General features: G+C 46.2%; 2 protein-coding genes across 4 annotated transcripts in view; both read left to right on the forward strand.

The window, feature by feature from the left end:
• DARS2 (aspartyl-tRNA synthetase 2, mitochondrial) overlaps positions 1–10,136 on the forward strand; it is a 32,887-nt gene extending 22,751 nt beyond the window's left edge. For all 3 annotated transcript variants that reach the window (XM_084637861.1, XM_084637863.1, XM_084637862.1), the window contains 6 exons: positions 2,732–2,794; positions 3,271–3,423; positions 4,846–5,064; positions 6,239–6,349; positions 7,489–7,564; positions 9,162–10,136. In XM_084637861.1, the coding sequence (XP_084493987.1) occupies positions 2,732–2,794; positions 3,271–3,423; positions 4,846–5,064; positions 6,239–6,349; positions 7,489–7,564; positions 9,162–9,349 (810 nt within the window). In that variant the 3' untranslated portion in view covers positions 9,350–10,136. The remainder of the gene's footprint in view (positions 1–2,731; positions 2,795–3,270; positions 3,424–4,845; positions 5,065–6,238; positions 6,350–7,488; positions 7,565–9,161) is intronic.
• Positions 10,137–16,317: 6,181 nt separating this feature from the next.
• On the forward strand, positions 16,318–17,745 carry LOC311525685 (uncharacterized protein; the record flags this gene model as incomplete). Its single annotated transcript, XM_084637991.1, has 2 exons — positions 16,318–16,510; positions 17,162–17,745. The coding sequence occupies 2 exons, from the start codon at positions 16,318–16,320 to the stop codon at positions 17,713–17,715; spliced, it is 747 nt and encodes a 248-aa protein (XP_084494117.1). The 3' UTR covers positions 17,716–17,745.

Consider the following 17,745-nt stretch of genomic DNA (forward strand, 5'->3'; position numbering starts at 1 on the left):
CACATCTGAAGCAATTGAGTTTTACCCAAAGATGGCATAGAAAATCAAAACCAGGGGGCTGGACTGCTGGATCTGTCATGAGATAGGCATTGGCTATGTTTGAAGCTTGTTCTTGTCACCTGGCGGTGATATCAAAGTTCCTTAAGGGCATTGTCCAAATAGGATGGTTTGAGCTGAGATGGTAGCCAAGTGGATTCAACAACTCTTTAAACAGCGGTAGCTGTGTCATGTCTTGCACTTTAAGGAGCAGATTCTGCAAGGTGACTTGTTGTCTGATGTCAGAAGAGGCAATGTTGGATAGGATTGGCAGCCAAGCCTGCTCGGTCGGTCTCATGGTACCTATTGTTATATGCATGGTTTCATTCAGCTGAGTATCTACTAGTCTTGTGTGAGAGGAGCTGAGCAATACCCTGCTGCAGAAAAGACACTCTTGGCTTGCCTTGTGCTAAGTGTCTGCTCATTGGTTCCCCAGGTAAACCCAACTAGTTTGCTGATCAGGTTGTTCCTTGTTTTGAGTGACATCTTGGTAAGGTATTCCTTAAAGGTCAAGATACAGTCCAGCATAGGCACCGACTCCATAGGTTGGAGCTGGAGCTCCATGGGTTGGAGCTCCGTGGGGCTGGAGCACCCCACCTCCTCCTCCTCCCCCCTTGAGCGCACTGCATGCCCGCTCCTCTGCCTACCTCCCATCGTTTCCCCCCCAGCCACCGCCAAACAACTGTTTGCACACTCTGGGAGGGTGGGGGGAAGACTGGGAATATGGTGAGCTCAGGGGAGGATGCAGGAAAGAGGCAGGGCTGGGGCAGGGATTTGCAGAAGGAGTTGGAATAGGAGCAGGGAGGGGGTGGAGTTGGGGTGGGGACTTTGAGAAAGGGGTTGGCATGGGGGCTCATGGAAGGGGTGGAGTGGGGGCAGGGCTTGGGGCAGGGTGGGGTCGAGCACCCACGGAAAAGAGGGGAAGTTGGCGCCTATGCAGTCCAGTGTACCTCAGTAATATATTACTACTGGAGGAATACGGCACACATGCATAATTAATGAGCTTCGCATATTTTTTAATTTTTTGCGCAGAAAAAAGCTGCCAAAATGTTGCTGCCGTTCTGTCTTTTGTCCTTCAGAGGGCGTTGTGGTGATAGAACACAGCAGCAGCTCCCAGCCAGCTAGGGAAGAGAAAGAGCCTGCCTTCTTCGCAGCACCTGTCAGGCGAGCTCAGGGGCTGTAGTGGGACCGGGGCTATAGGGAGACAGATGGTGTGGGGTGCTGGGGAGGTCAGACAGGCTCATAAGAGCTAATGGAGGAGGACAGACTGGGGCAGGGGCTGAATGGGAGTGGAAGCACAGGGCCACAGGTGGGAGGGAGGTTCAGGGCCACATGGTGATGGGGGAGGAGGTGCAGAGCTACATAGGGACAGAGTGGGCTGAGTGGGGGCACAGAGACACATGGGGGAGGGGGTACAAGGACACATAGGGACAGGAGAGTGGCTGGGTGGGGGTACAGAGCCACATAGGGAAAGCGGGTGCAGGGCCACATGGGGATGGAGGGAGTGGGTTTCTGAGTGGGGGTGGAGGGACACATAGGGATGCAGGGACACGTGGGGATGGGGCAGAGGTGCCTGACTGAATGGGAAGGGCTTGGGGTCAGCCAGGGTCTCCATGGGGGAAGCTCCCTAACAATCCCTCCCCCCCCCCCAAAAAAAACAAACAAACCTGTTCCATACTTTTCCCCACCCATATCCAACAACCCTCCAAGTTCACACCCAGGCTCCTTCCCTGCAATTTGCTTCCCTCTCCCTCAGCTCCTCCATTACCCCTGACTCCCCCAAGCCTTCACATTGCTTCTGAGGGGTGTGGGATATATGTTTCTGTATTGTAGTTTAAATGAATTATTACTCAGAGTTCTGTATTAATATGCCTACTAAGGAATCTATTTGTCAGAAACGTTTCCTGAATCTTTTTTGTTGTCTGTATTGTTACCGACATACTTGCTGACCAGTATTTTGAAATAAATGACCAAAAATAATTGAAATAGGTGTGATTATATTATGTTATTTGACAAATACACAGAATTTTAAAATACTGTGCACAGAATTTTTAAATGTTTGGTGCAGAATTCTCCCAGGAGTAATATATGGGCATGACTTTCAACTCCTAATAATCTAGGAGGAGTTTGTATCTAACAGTTGATGCACTGTGACTCTCCAAATTATAGCTGACTCCGTTTTGTAACACATGGGCTTGAACAACAGTGGTGCAAGAAAAGTGAAAGATTGCAAGGGGTTTGCAAAGTAGTAGTAGGGTTATTCCTCTTACAAACATACAACCATACCTAGCTCCTATATAGCACTTTTCATTAGATCTCAAAGCATTTTACAAAGGAGGACAGTATCAAATAAGTTTATCATGTGATAAAATGTATGTTGGGTACAGAGGGTGGTAGATTCTGATTTATCTCCTTGCACTCTTGCTGCACAGGCTAGAGCTCTCCAACCGCAGTTTCTCACTAGTTATTGTTAGTTTGGCAATGAAAGGCGCAAGTCTGAGGCATCCCATTAGGTGGTGATATGGTGTGTATTTAAAAAAGCAAAAATGGAATGTTCGTCATGTCTCCCAAAAAAGTAATTCTGAAATCGAGTGCTTCATGTAGGAAAGTGAGCTGAGCCACTGGATTCAGTTTCTGACTTGACTTACAGCAGTTATAACTGTTTAATGTCTCTATTTTTTCCCCTTTTTTCCAGAGACATCTTCAAAATAAAGATTTTGAGTCTTTAAAGGAATCTGCAAAATCCCAGTTTAATCAGGTGAGGCACAAACCTTCTACACTGTAAAGAGTTCATCTGAAAGGGGCAGGTAAAATGCATAAAGTGTTGCTTGGAATCTGCATCAGATACTAGATAGAAAAGTAAGTTAAGTTTTCCACTTTGTGTACATAAAATCATCTTGTTTTGAGACCAATTAATATAGGTGATGGCAACTTCTTGTCTGTTGAAGGTAAATAGCCAGGCAGCTGTATGTATTCATTGTGCACTGCATAATGGTTCTGTGTCTTCCTAAAGTGCCCTTGAGTATTCTAGTAAATGAGATGGTAAATTATGTTAGGTGGTTTTATAGGATATAAGAACTTCAGGATGTAGGAGGTTTTTAATAATACATCCTCTGCTGAGAGAGAAAGAGACAGTCTCTCAGCAACACAAAGACAAGGAGCAACCTGATCAGATGTGTGGATGTACTGCAGGAACTGAACATGCTTCACATCTTTGCCTCTCTTTTGCAATAGGAAGTTTTACACTTGATCCTGAAGCCTGATGAGAGCTTGAAATCTCCGTTCAGCAAGTTTCTCAGTGAGGAGCAGCAGTCGGAACTCATCCAAGCACTGAAGGTCCAGGCAGATGATGTGGTCCTGCTGGCAGCTGGAGAGCATGAAAAAGTGGTAGGGAAATCCCTGGCTGGCTGTGAGGACTGAACATCACTGTCAATATTAATACCTAGCATATTTGTAATTCCTTCCACCTGAGGATCTCCGAGCACGCTGCAAAGATTAATGAACAAAGTCCCACAACCCCCTGTGAGAGAGGTGCTATGAATTCCTTTTCATAGATGGGGAGAGGGAGGCACTGAGAGATGAAGTGACTTGCCCTATCCAGAGTTGTGAGGCACAAGCCCAAATAGAGTGACCATTTTTCTCTCTAGCTCACTTTGTGAATTCAGGGTACTGTGGCTAAAGAGAGCCCTCCTCTCTGCTTAGGAAGTCCTTTCCTCAAAGCGGGGATAGTATCTCTTATGGAAATATGACTTTAAATGAGTGTCCAACTCTCGATAGAGACTAATGGTCTCAGCTACAGCTCTGATATAGGGATTATAGTTAAACAGTCTGAATTTCCTCTGATCCTAACATGGGAATACAAAGTAAGTACAGCTCGCAACTAGGATCTTAATGCTTGTGTTAGTCAGCTGTAAGAAAGGTTTTACAATAGAAAACATACCAGTCAAGGTGGTGAAAACCACACTATTTCATGTTTAAAAATCAGTTCTGGTCCTGGAGCCAGATCCTCAGCTCATGCAAATCGATATAATGAAGATAGACTGGCTTACATCAGCAGAGGATCTGACCCTGATGTGGATGTCAGGATACTCCCGATTAAGTATTATCTCTGAAAACTGTGCTTGCAATTCTTGCTGTTGTTGATTAGGGAAGCAAAGTTGTATCTAGTTGTTAGAGCCAGGAAGCTGTGACTTAGTCTTGGAGTCTATTCCTGGCTTTGCCATTAACGTATTCTGGACCTTGTGTGAGGTTGCCCTGCCTCTCTGTGCCTCCATTTCCTGATATGTAAAATGGGGATATTATTGCTGTCTTAACTCACTAAAGTGTTGTGAGAAGTAAATAATGTTTGTGAAGTGCTTTGAGATCCATGCACAAAAGATGCAATAGAGGGGCAGAGTGTCTTTTTATCCTGTGAATCACTGTGGTTGGCCAGGCGTTGTCCCAATGAGACTGGAGCATTTGGGAAAGATGAACTTTCCAGCTCCTGTTCAGCCTTACTTTGCAGAATCTAGAATGCTGAGGACTGGCAATAGCTACACAAATGCCTCCCCTGTTATGATGCTGTCTCAGCAAAAGGGTGATGCCTTCTAAAGATGATGCAGCTAATGCAAAAAATGCAGTGAAACTGACATGATGGTGTGTGTGTGTGTGTGTGATCCTGTCTCTGTAGAAAATTAACACACACACACACACCCCCCCACCAGAGGATACGATGAGACCCTCCCTAGAGCTCTCTGCTCATGACATTAAACTGGACTTCATCAGTCTCTCTCTTTCCTTTCCCTCCCCCCCCCCCCCCCCCATTTTCAGTGCTTGGTGTTAGGAAATATGCGCTTGGAGTGTGCGAACTTTCTGGAGTCGAGAGGCCTGGTGCTCCGTGATCCCACTGCTTTTCACTTCCTGTGGGTGGTGGATTTCCCGCTATTCCTTCCCAAGGAAGAAAACCCTGCAAAACTGGAATCTGCTCATCACCCCTTCACGGCCCCTCACCCGTCAGACACCGGGCTCCTGTACTCTGAGCCTGCAAAGGTGACTATGACCATCATGCCTTTCACTCTGGCTTAATTTTTTCAAATTGACTTTCCTTGAAAAAGTGTGCAAGGTGCAACTTTAGCTGCTGTATTAAGGGACATTAATTAATGGAAATAAAATATGCATTCTACATATCTGCTGAGGAAAGGTGGATCCCAGGTTACCCAGAACTGGCAAATACCTAAGTGTGTGTCACCAGTTAACTGGCTTACTTCCTGAAGACTTATGGGAAACAATTGATATAGAGGAGTTTCACTGGAAGGCAAAACTGGGTCAGAACTCTTCCCTACAAGTCTCTGAAGATGGGTGTTACATTCGTCTGTAGAGCTGTAAGGATTAGGCAGTTACTATCTGATGTGTTTCTGCTTCAGTAGTACAGTCTTGATCTTGAGCTCAGATGTAAGGGGTCATTTAACAGGAGCAACCTAAGGGCTTCACTACCCAGGGGCAGTAAGAGAGGGATTTGATTAATTGTCAGTACTGCCAGTCCCAGGAGATTTGGGGGAATAACAGCAACATCTGCAGAAAGGGTTTTGGGGGTTTTGTTTTGTTTTACAACTTTCCTAAGAATCCAGTTGCAATGAGAACAGTGGCCGCAACCAAGTCTTAGTGGGAGTTTGTTCAATCTATGAAGGACTTTCTGAGGGAGAAGCCCTGCATTTGGCTTCCTGAGTGTGTCGCAGATCAGGATTGGTGGTGCGCCAGTTGGTGGTGCCATGGCTGTGTGTGGTTCCTGGAACTGCATCAGCAAGAGGGAGAGAGCAATATCACAAATGAGGCACTGGGAGAGCTGCGAGGGGGGGAGAAGGGAGGCTTGCACAGCAACTACTTGCACTCTGCCTGGCATTGTGCAATGCTGATCCAAAGCCCACAGAAATGCATCTTTCTCTTGGCTTCAGTGGGCTTTGGATCAGGTCCAGGATAAGCATTCTTCACTTATCAAAGCATGAAATTTGAGACCCACAATGGAATTAGTTGGAAAGATTCCTTCTGGTAGTGGTTTAAACATCCTGTTGGACCCCTCCAAATGTCTGAGATATCGTTGATAAAGCAAAATTGTAATGTGTCTTTTTTTTCATCAGACTGTTGGCAATCTGAGCTATGAATAATCTGAGCACAGTGAACTGCACCCCGGGCATGCTAATGCACTTGTCTGTCTCCCATCCTCCAGGTCCGTAGCCAGCACTATGATCTTGTGCTGAATGGCAGTGAGATTGGAGGTGGTTCCATCCGAATCCATAATGCAGAGCAGCAACGTTTTGTTCTTGAGACAGTGCTGAAGGTAACAGCCTGCAAAAGTTTCCTATGCCCTCTCGGAATTTTTAAATTAAAATAGACACATTTAAAAACCTCAAACTAGTTTGCAAATGGTGCAATTATTGGTTATAGAAATCCAGAGGAATTAGGTTTACTAACAACAATGTTGTGCCAATTGGAGCATCTCATTGACACACAGATGCCCTATTTGTGAAGACACTAAAGGGACTCTGTAAAGTAAAAAATTATAACACCCAATCTCGCAAACATTTATGCACCTGTTTACTTACGTGAGTGGTCCCATTGATACGATACACTGGCTTATTCCTCTGTTGAGATTGATATCTCTCACTCCTCTCATGATTTTGGGAGTCATGCATGTAAATTTCTTCCCTCCTAGCTCCCTGAGAATGGTGATGCTCATGATATCTATCTTTTATATACTGTTTTTCATCTTTAGATCTTAAAGTACTTTACAGATGGGAAAACTGAGGCACAGAGCTATGAAGTCACTTGTCCAAGGTCACCAGCAAAGCTGGGAATAGAACCTAGGTTTCCCAAGTCTCAGTCCAGTGTGCTATCCAATAGGCAACACTGTCTCCCAAATCTATATAGGACTGGAGGTGGAATACCAGTTCTGTCTTCCATGAAGTGTGAGGAAACGACCATAACTCACACAAGAGGTGAAGAATCATGTGTGCCTATAGTACCAGTATACAATGACTTATAGTTTCAATTAAAAAACCCTGTGCTACTGGGTTGCTGAACCCTGGAGTTCATCTAATTCCTGGTGTCTCACTAAGGAAGTTGGGAGCTTGTCAAAGAAGCATTTATTGTGTATAAAACATCAAGCAACTAGTTACTGGCTTTTGATACAAAACATAACTTATAACTAGCGTTGCCTTCTGAAATAGTTTCACATATATTACTGAATGATAGCTTGTTTGCTTCGGACAAGTTACTTTAGGTGGTAGAGCTTCTTTACCATCACTGTCATAATAGATAACAGTGGGGAGCAGGGAAGGATGTCAAGTGACCACCACCATGGTAATACAGGTAATGAAATGTGACTCTCAGTCCCAAGTAGTGGATGACTCAGCCTCCCTTCCATATCCAATACAAGCGTTTGTTGCTCAAGATGACATTTTGTGTGTAATGTTTCAGGAGGATCCTGAGCTGCTTTCCCACCTGCTTGAGGCTTTGAAGTGTGGAGCGCCCCCTCATGGAGGAATTGCTTTAGGTAGGTGCACTGCATCTCTCCCAGTGGGAGATGCTTCCTCAAGACACAACTGTGCTGGTGACTTTTCACTGGCATATCAGGACTCAAATCATAGCAACAAACTAAATATCAAGAAAGGGGGCTTGTGCCAGTTATCAAAAACCCTTTCCCCTCCTGATCAGGACTGCAGTGGTGGCATCACTGTTCATGCTCACCTTGTCTCTCCACTTCTGATCCTGCATTACTGTCTCTCTTCATTCTGCCTAGAGCATTCAGAGAGGAACATGGATCCCACTGGCAACACCAAAGGGGCACGCACTGTGCTCATAGGACTGCAGTGAGTGTGAGGGAGGAGACAGGTTCTCATAGTGTTGTGTTTTCAGTTCTTACATGCAGACTTGGTTGCAGGCATCTGGGTCCTGAGAACAGTCCTTGTCTGCAGCCCTAGAGATAGCACCCTCATAGAAATTAAGTCATTTAGTCTTGTCACTTGGCCACTGCAGGATTGTTTCCCTTCAGTGCATGTCCTAGTGTTTATATCCAACCTAGTCCTAAATGTCCCAAGCAACACCTACCCCTTCCTAAAGGAAACTATTCTACAGCCTGAAAGATCTCACCATTACAGAACTTTAACCCATCAGCCCTTTTCTTAATTTCATCCCATCGGTCCTTCGTGTCACCTTTAAATAATTTCTCTTCCTCCTTGGTATTTCCACCCTTCAAAGATCTGTAGATGCCTTTCCCCAGTCGTAGCTCCTACTTGATTGTCGCTGAACCCTGCTAGTGCATATTTCACTCTTCAAGTGCATTGTGAGAAGCTTTTCTAAAACTTAAAAAAGCAGGTTTTAAATCTCCAAACAAGGCAAGGAGAGTGTAGTTGATGTGTTAATACAAGTACTATGATGTAAGAAAGCTACTTGGAAATCTGAGCTGCTTGCTTCCTGCTCTCTCGGGGGTGCTTGTGATATCACTCATTCTGGCAGAAAAACCAGGATGCCTGCATCTGAGATTGCTCATGGCCTTAAGGATGTGGTAATCCATCTCAGAAGTGGTCAGTCTCCAGTGCTATTTACACAGCTTTACAGCAATGGCCATGTAGTGTTTTCCTCTTAGAATTTTGCGGGTTTGGGCTATAGCTTTTAAACTAAGATTTGCTTTCACCTTTAGTCTTCCCGTATAGCTCAATCCCCTCCAATTATCTGCTTGCCCTTGTTCTTCCCTGACACCTCCACCCTTGTTTATCTACATCTGTTAAGGTGCTGAGACCTGACCCCTTGTTCTAGGTGTAGTCTCAGCCAAGCCCTAGTGAGCGACTGCCACCTTCCTGGTCTGTGGTGTGATGTCTTTGCCTTTTCAGCACAATTGCATAGGGCTTTTCTTAGCAACACTACACTGCACACTCTTATTTAATTTGCTATTCACTGTCAGCCCTAGGCCAGCTTATCATGTTCTCCTGTCCATTCAGTCCCAGTTTCTGATTATTTTTCCCCAGATGTGCTACCTTCTCCTGGTTTCCAGTAATGTTGTTTCCTGCCTTGCATAAAGTTTTATAGATTCAGAGGGAAGTAATGTGGGGCTGTAACACAAGTATTTTAACTAATTTGGTGTCTGCTTCTAGGACTTGACAGACTGATCTGTCTCGTGGCTGGAGCTCCAAGTATTCGAGATGTCATTGCATTCCCCAAATCCTTCAAGGGACATGACCTTATGAGCAATGCTCCAGATTACATCACCACTGAGGAGCTAGAGCCATACCACATCCAGGTTGCATGGCCTGCGGCAGAAGCAGAGGCAAACAAGAACTGACTCAAAGCAAGTGATTGTACCTGATCCTACTGTCAGCATTGTTCCCACTCTGCTTTCCAAGGGCAGAAAACATCAGCTGATGTAGGGCGTATACTATGGGTCATACCACTGAACTTCCAGAAGATAATAGTGACTACTTCCCTTTGGGAGGGAGGGAAGGATGAATTGAAGAGCAAAGGAAAAAAAACAGGTTGCTTTTCTCTCTCTCTAATGTAGTACAGAGGGGAAGGTTGGGACCACTGGCATGGGGTGTGGTGGCGGGTTTGGCATTTCTTTTTATTTTGAAATGTACCTAATGGAGAATGGGAAAGATCACCTGGAAAAGATCACATGTTAGCTTCTTTTTCAGATTACCTGTATCATGAGAATCATGAAATCATGGTTAGCTGAGGACTAGACTTTCCTGTTAGAACAGAGCTGCCCTGGGCTGAGAGCCACATATAGCCTATGGAGAGCCCTAAACATGTATCTGCAGGATGAGGATAAAACAGATCAACTACAGCTTACTGCTGGTGAACTCAACAATGACCAGTATCTGCTCACTTATTGAGAAGCACATAAGATTGTACATTTATCTTTTTAAAAATCATGTATGCCTGTGAGTGTCTGCAACCCTTGGGAACTTGGCAAGTTACAAACGCTCTTGGGGCTTGCAGTTTTGGTTGTCCTTGTAATAACCCCAAATTGAAAGTAGATCTGTGTTGGGGCCTGTGGTCCTGGTGCTTTTATATTTATCTTTCTAAACTTTTATGTTTGTAAATAAAGTTCAGTCCAGGAAACAAGAATAGTCTTTAACGGAACATTGCTTTAAACATTGCTTTAAAGTGCTTTTCTCTTTAACGTCAAGAAACTGATCAAAAGGAACACTTACAGTGGAATTTACTTACAGATGAGTCCAGAGTACTAGGGGGCCAGGAAAGAAAAGCTCTGATCATCGAGAAAGTTTGACAGCTCCAGATTCATACCACCTCCCTCTACAAAGATTCTGCTCTAGTTGTGATAAAGCTGCATGTGGCTCCTTGAAAGCTGTCAGACATGCATTGTGGCTCCCACTGCCACTAATGCAGCCAATCACAGGAGAAGTTCCTGTGATTATCATACAGGAGTGCAAACTCAGACGGCAGCCTGCCCACCCAAACCTCTCTGCTCTGCTTCCACACTTCTCAGCTGTAAGAGCGCAGCAGGCCCTGCCAAAGGAACCTCCAGTAGACATCCGCTCTCTGTGGAGCATGTAGGCTCAAGTGAATGGAAAAGGGACAGCAAAAAGATAAGGAGAAGATTGGCTGAAAAAGCTAGAAAAGTGGACCAACAAGAGAGAACGGAGCAACTGTGCCATGATTTGGTGTAGCAGGACATGGCAGGTGGGAACTTCCATGCGAGTGGAGGGAGACTTTCCCAGATGTGTGACGGACAGGTCTCCCTGATGTGCTCAGGGTCTAACTAATCACCATATATGGGGTCAGTAAGGAATTTTCCCCCAGCTCAGATTTGGCAGAGACCTTGAAGGTGTTTTGCCTCCCTCTGCAGTGTGGGGCACGGGTCACTTGCTAGTTTGAACTAGAGTAAATGGTGGATTCTCTGTCATTTGAAGTCTTTAAATCATGGTTTGAGGACTTCAGTAACTCAGCCAGAGCTTATGGGTCTATTAAAGGAGTAGGTAGGTGAAGTTCTGTAGCCTGCGATGAGCAGGAGGTCAGACTAGAAAATCATGATAGTCCCTTCTGGCCTTAAAGTCTGAGTCCAGAAGGAAGCTGGGAATTTCCAAGCTAAACTGGAGATTCAGTGAGTAGTGTTCTTCCATCTGAACCAATGCCTTGAGGTTGGAGATGTAGCTGAGATCCTGACCAGCTGCAATCATTCCTAGCTGTCTTTCTCCTAATTTGCTTGAGTGCATGTGTGCCCTTTTAGCGAAATCAGCTTGCTGATTGGCAGTTGCTATATTGCCATGTCAGCAAGATATCTTCCTTTGTTTTAGGCAGTGTTACTGTAGCCGTGTTGGTCCCAGGATATTAGAGAGACAATGTGGGTGAGGTAATATCTTTTATTGGACCAACTTCTGTTGGAGAGCAAGACAAGTTTTTGAGCTTACACATAGCTCTTCTGACCAGGGTCTCTCAGGCAGAAGCAGCTCTGTCCTGCTCTCCACCCAGCTGCCAGGGAGAGCAGCCAAACATGCTGTGGGGGGAGGCATAGGGAGAGAAGGACAGAGCCCCCCCCCCCCCCCACGCAGGTAACGTGGGGTGGAGAGAGCGCGGTGGCTCCAGGCTGGCCACAAGGCAGGGGGTGGTCAGTGGGCAGAGGAGATGTGGGGTGATCATGTCCTCCCCTTTAGATTGTGCCCCTCCTAGTATGGGGAGGCACAAGTCATCTATACTGGAAGGTTTCAGGTACAACTGCACCCGACCTTCCTACCAAAGGTGGTTTCGCAGTTCCATAGTAACCAGTATGTCTCTGTCAAGGTTCCTCCCCCACTCTGAACTCTAGGGTACAGATGTGGGGACCTACATGAAAACCTCCTAAGCTTACCTTTACCAGCTTAGGTTAAAACTTCCCCAAGGTACAAATTAATTTTATCCTTTGTCCTTGGAATAACCACTGCCACCACCAAACTCTAACTGGGTTTACTGGGAAACGTAGTTTGGACGCGTCTTTCCCCCCAAAATCCTCCCAACCCTTGCACCCCACTTCCTGGGAAAGGTTTGGTAAAAATCCTCACCAATTTGCATAGGTGACCACAGACCCAAACCCTTGGATCTGAGAACAATGAAAAAGCATTCAGTTTTCTTACAAGAAGACTTTTAATAGAAATATAAGTAAATAGGAGTAAAGGAATCACCCCTGTAAAATCAGGATGGTAGGTACCTTACAGGGTAATTAGATTCAAAACATAGAGAATCCCTCTAGGCAAAACCTTAAGTTACAAAAAAGACACACAGACAGAAATAGTCATTCTATTCAGCACAATTCTTTTCTCAGCCATTTAAAGAAATCATAATCTAACGGGGGATTTTAAAGGGGTTTACCCTTCCCTTTACATTTATGACAGTCTCCCTACCAGTCTTCTATCCAAAAACCACATGCTAACAGTGAGGAACCAGACACTTCACTCGCTGGATTTTAGGCGTGCACTAGCCTTTTACATAGAAAGGACTAAACCCTTTCAGAAATGCACTCAGCTTTTTGTAGCCATTGTAGACAGAATTAAAGGCCTTCCTGTCTCAACCCAGAGAATTTTATCATGGATCACTTCCTGTATCCACACATGCTGTGACCTAGTGAAGGTCCCGGCTCCTCCACTGACAGCCCATTCTACAAGGGCTCAAGCATCAGCGGCAGCAGCCCTGGTTCAAGTTCTGATTCAGGACATTTGTAGAGGGGCAGCGTGGTCATCAGTCCACACTTTTGTGTCCAACCGCCATCACCCAGCAAGCTAGGGACTATGTGGGTTTCAGCCAAACAATGTTACAGTCAGCATGCCAATGAACTCCGAACCCTCCACCTGCGGAACTGCTTGGGAGTCACCTACATTGGAATGGACATGAGCAAGCACTCGAAGAATTAAAAGCGATTACTAACCTTCCATAACTGTTGTTCTTTGAGATGTGTTGCTCATGTGCATTCCAAAACCCACCCTGCCTGCCTCTCTGTCGGAGTCAGTCAGCAAGAAGGAACTGAGAAGTCGGCAGGGCCCTTTATACCATTATACCAACTCTATGAGGGTGTGACTCCAGAGGGCACCAGAGCCAACCAGATGGATACCACCTAGTGAAAACTTTCTGGCGGTGGTGCTCGGGGCAAGCACACAAACCTACATTGGAATGGACGTGAGCAACACATCTCAAAGAACAACAGTTATGGAAGGTTAATAACCATTTTTTGGTCAGCATCTCTTGCTTTTTGAAAATACCACTTAGTCTGCACATGACAATTTAAACTGGAAACCAAAAGGTGTTCTGTGTATGTGTATATAATTTATATATTATCAAATAGATTTATAAGACAATAATCTGAATGTCTAAAGATTTCACAAAGTATCAGAGAGGTAGCTGTGTTAGTCTGTATCCACAAAAACAACAAGGAGTCCGATGGCACCTTAAAGACTAACAGATTTATTTGAGCATAAGCTTTCGTGGGTAAAAAAAACCCACTTCTTCAGATGCATTCGAAAGTTTATGCTCAAATAAATCTGTTAGTCTTTAAGGTGCCACCAGACTCCTTGTTGTTTTTAAAGATTTTACAGACACTTGCTACACCCCTTCTCACTTCCACCCAGCTGCTGCCATGTCCTTTCCATGCATGTGAAAAACAAAACAATGATGAGAAAACAACGTCTCTGGAGAACAGTGGTGGTGGTTGTCCATGCCATGGCCCCTACGTTAAGCACAGTTGCTCTTTGTTGGGAATAGAAATACCAGCTGAGCATGTCATGGGTGGGGATTTGTTTTGTGTTTCTTTGCTTTAGACAGGATGGGAATTCACGACTGGTTTGCATTTCTCCTAGAATTTCCCACTCCCTTTTAAAGGCAACGCCTGTCTGTGCTAGTTGTGACACTAGATTTATACCAACTACTACCACTGGCCACTATTGAGGCTGACCAGTGGAAGGTTGCTTTAATTCTTTCATGGGTTTTATTTGCACTAGAAAATTGAACCCTGGTACATACTGCATACAGAAACTGCAGTGATGAAGTGATCTAAGAACCGCTGTAGAATAGAACAGTAGCCAATCTAGTGGAATAGCAGTGGTGTAAGTACTGTGGGCATGTATTAGCCATGCCAGTTTCAGTGAAGGTTGCTTGTAGCTTTGCCCCACATCCATACTAACATTGTATCATCATGACAGGTGCACTGCCCTCTGGCTAACTGTCCCACAGTTCTTGGCAGTGGCTTGTGGAGGAATTCAGACTGGCCTTCAGGGAGCCCACTGGAATTGTGGGAGAGGGGTGAAGTGACCAGATGTCCTATTCTTTTTGCAGGTAATCTTGTTTTTCAGCTGTCTTGCAAATTTGGAGCCTTAAAACTGGCCCATACTGTATGCTCGGCGGCTCCCTAGAGGGAGTGCTCTGGGAAACCATTCTCCACGGTCCCTGAGGGCAACAACACTTCCAGTGAGCATGGGGCCCAGGGGTGAGATGGGGTGAATGCAGGGAACAGGTTCCCCAGGGAGTAGGTGTGACACATGGGCTCTTCTCTTCCCTCCACCCCACCCCCAAACTTTGATAATCTGGTTACTTTCAAACTCCCATAATTCCCTGGGGAAGAGTTCCATAAATCTAAGGGTGCTAGCACCGTTTCCTAGTCCTCTCAACATGGGGCCAGAGTGAATGCTCTGCTCTGGCTCCTGGTTCAGCAAAGAGAGGCCCCTGATCCAGCATTGGTGAAGCAGCAGCAAGCTGGCTTCAGTGGAGGATGTCGCAGTAGTAACTCTGGAGAGAGAGGCGCTGAGGCAAGCGGTGCAGATTGCATGATGCACCTGCCTCCACCATCCTTACGCAACCCAGAAGCTAGTTACAAGGACTTAGTATTATTTGTGGAACAGCTTTCAGTACTTTTGATGCTTTTCAGTACTTGATGCTGCTTTTACCCCCTCGAAAGGCCGACAGCCCTCTGTTTTCTATTTCCAAGTGCTCTATTTAACAGAACAGGCAAAGTGTGTGCAGCAGCTCGAGCAGCTTCCCCAAATGCCCTGCGGATGTGCTTCAGACTTGATCTGGAGGACGGTCCTAAAGCTGAGAAGGGAGTTCATTCTCCAGGCCCAGTCAGTCATTAGTTTTTTCTACTGAAGCTGCCAGCCAGAGAGAACACTTGTGATGAGGAATGTGTGGTTGGGTGGGAGTTTAGGCTCCAAATGCTTGCCCTTTAGGAACCTGGCTGTTGGCCATCACCTTTTTATTTATTTATTTTTTTCTCAAAGCCACATTTATCTCTAATTATTTTTCCTTTTCCTGCTCTCCACCTCAGTTCCTATCCGCATCACACACCAAGGTCCAAATTCTCTGCTGATGTAATTGAAATAATGGCATTATACCTAGAGAGAAACTTGGCCCCAAATTTCAGTCCTTAGCACGTTTTAATAGGCTTATTAATAAACCTCCATAATCAGGAGTTTATAAAAAGAAACCCTGCCCCAGGATTGTCATAGTAGGGAGAAATGTGCCATCTCAATCTGATGTCCCACTCCTTCCAATGTGGGAGTTTGTCCCTGAATTTCACAGAATTCTCAGCAGGCAACAGACGCTTTTGCCAGAGCTTCCAAAGGTGGCTGGAAAACAGTAGAGCTGTAAAAATCAGATCCGGGTTTGGATTTCAACACCACAAAACTCAGGCATGTTCAGGCTCTAGGGGTTTTGTTTAGATCACTACAAAGATAGGAGTTCTTTGCAAAATTCACCTTGACGAGAGACCTAACGCTTGCTGCGCCCTGGCACCAGTGTGGATGCCCTGGACTGTTAATGCACTCTGATCGGCCTCCAGAAGTGTCCCACAGTACCTATTCTCGCCATTCTGGTCATCACTTTGAATTCTACTACCCTACCCTCAGGTGACCAACCATCAGACCCCCCTTTTAAATTCTGTGGGAATTTTGAAAATCCCCTTCCTGTTTGCTCAGCAAGGCGTGGAGTGCTCAGTGAATATTTTCAGGTCACCATGCCTCCACGTGCCAGACAATCCCCAGTATGGAGCAATGGCTAGGTTCTGGACCTCATCAGTGTTTGGTGGGAGGAAGCTGTCCGGTCCCACCTGCGCTCCAGCTGTAGAAATTACGATACCTTCGGGTAGATATCAAGGGACATGATGGAAAGGGCTATGACCAGAATGCACAGCAGTGCAGGGTTAAAGTGAAGGAGCTGCAAAATGCCTACCGTAAAGCCCGCGAGGCAAACAGCCTCTCCGGTGCAACCTGCCATTTCTACAAAGAGCTGGACGCAGTATTTGGGGGTGACCCCACCTCCACTCCGAGGATCACCATGGACACTTCACAGCCCAGTTCAACAAGGCAGGGGGAGGAGGAGGAAAGCATCAGCAACGGTGCTGAGGAGGAGGGAGACACCACGGCATCCCTAGATGCATGCAGCCAGGAGCTGTTCTCAAGCCAGGAGGAAGGTAGCCAGTCACAGCAGCTGGTGCTTGGGAAAGGACAAACACCAGAGGAGGTGCCTGGTAAGTGGCTTTTATTTTGGGAAGGAAGTTGTTCAGTGCAGGCTCTTGGGGCGAGAAGGGTTAGGGCTGCATGCATGCCTAGATGCAGAATAGGGCATTGATGTGCTCTCACATCACGGTAATCGGCCTCAGTGGTCTCTTCAAAGGTCTCATGCAGAAGCTGGGCAATGCGCTTGCACAGGTTCCTTGGGAGAGCTACTGTGTTCCTTGTCCCAGTCAGGCTAACATATCCGCACCACTGTGCCATGAGGGGCGGGGGGACCATTGCTGCACACAGGCAAGCTGCGGAAGCCACATTGCAGTAGAAGACCCTCCCTTGCATCCCAGGTCACCCTCAGCAGCGAGATATCTTCCAGGACAAACTCCTTTTGAAAATGTGGGGACAGTGTTCAGTATAGGGGCCCCCTGCAGCTATTAGCTCTCCCCAAGGCACAGAATCCCAGAGGACAGTACATCCGTGAAACAATCAGTCCCCCTTGCCCCTGTGCTTACTCACCATTTTGGGGCTCCTGTGGGTTGTGTGTGCTCACTTTGGGATGGGAAAATTCTGCTATTGTGTAGACTGTGCTCGTCTTTAAGTACGGGCGAATCATTGCTCTGTCTGGTGTGAAGAATGCTGCCTCTGTTAAGTGTTGCATTTTGCCTTTACAGATGCAACCTTGAGATCTCAGCCGTCTGTGTTATCACCGGCCAAAAGACTCCAAAGAATTAGGAAGAGGCCCCGTAGAAGCAAAGAGGACATGCTGCATGAAGTAATGCAGCAGTCCCTTAATGAAAATCAAAAAGCGCAAGAGTGGCGGGAGAGTGAAAGGAGGGTCCGCCAGCAGAATGCGGATCACCGGCACCAAAGCATGGAGCGGCTGCTAAGCATTATGGAGCGCCAAGCGGACTTGATGCATGCGCTTATAGCCATGCAGGCGGAGCACTACCGCGCCCACCTCTCCCTGCAGCCCTTGTCCCAAAACTCTTTCCCTTGTGCCACCATGTCACCTCCAACCCACTTTCCCCCACATCTGGGTTCTTATCACCACCAGCTGCCTCCAACACCTGTAGCTTCACCACCCAGCCCTGCAAACTATGACCTTTACCCACTGCGCTCAACTCCAATCACCATGCATTTTAGCCAGCCTGAAGTGCAGCACTCATTGTACAGCACTCCAGACAGGAAGGCTGAGTATGATAACAGGACATATGCAAATCTGTGATTGAGCCATTCACCACACCACCCCCTTGCC

The sequence above is a fragment of the Lepidochelys olivacea genome, assembly GCF_965140295.1.
Source record: "Lepidochelys olivacea isolate rLepOli2 genome assembly, chromosome: 8".
NCBI classification, from domain to species: domain Eukaryota; kingdom Metazoa; phylum Chordata; order Testudines; family Cheloniidae; genus Lepidochelys; species Lepidochelys olivacea.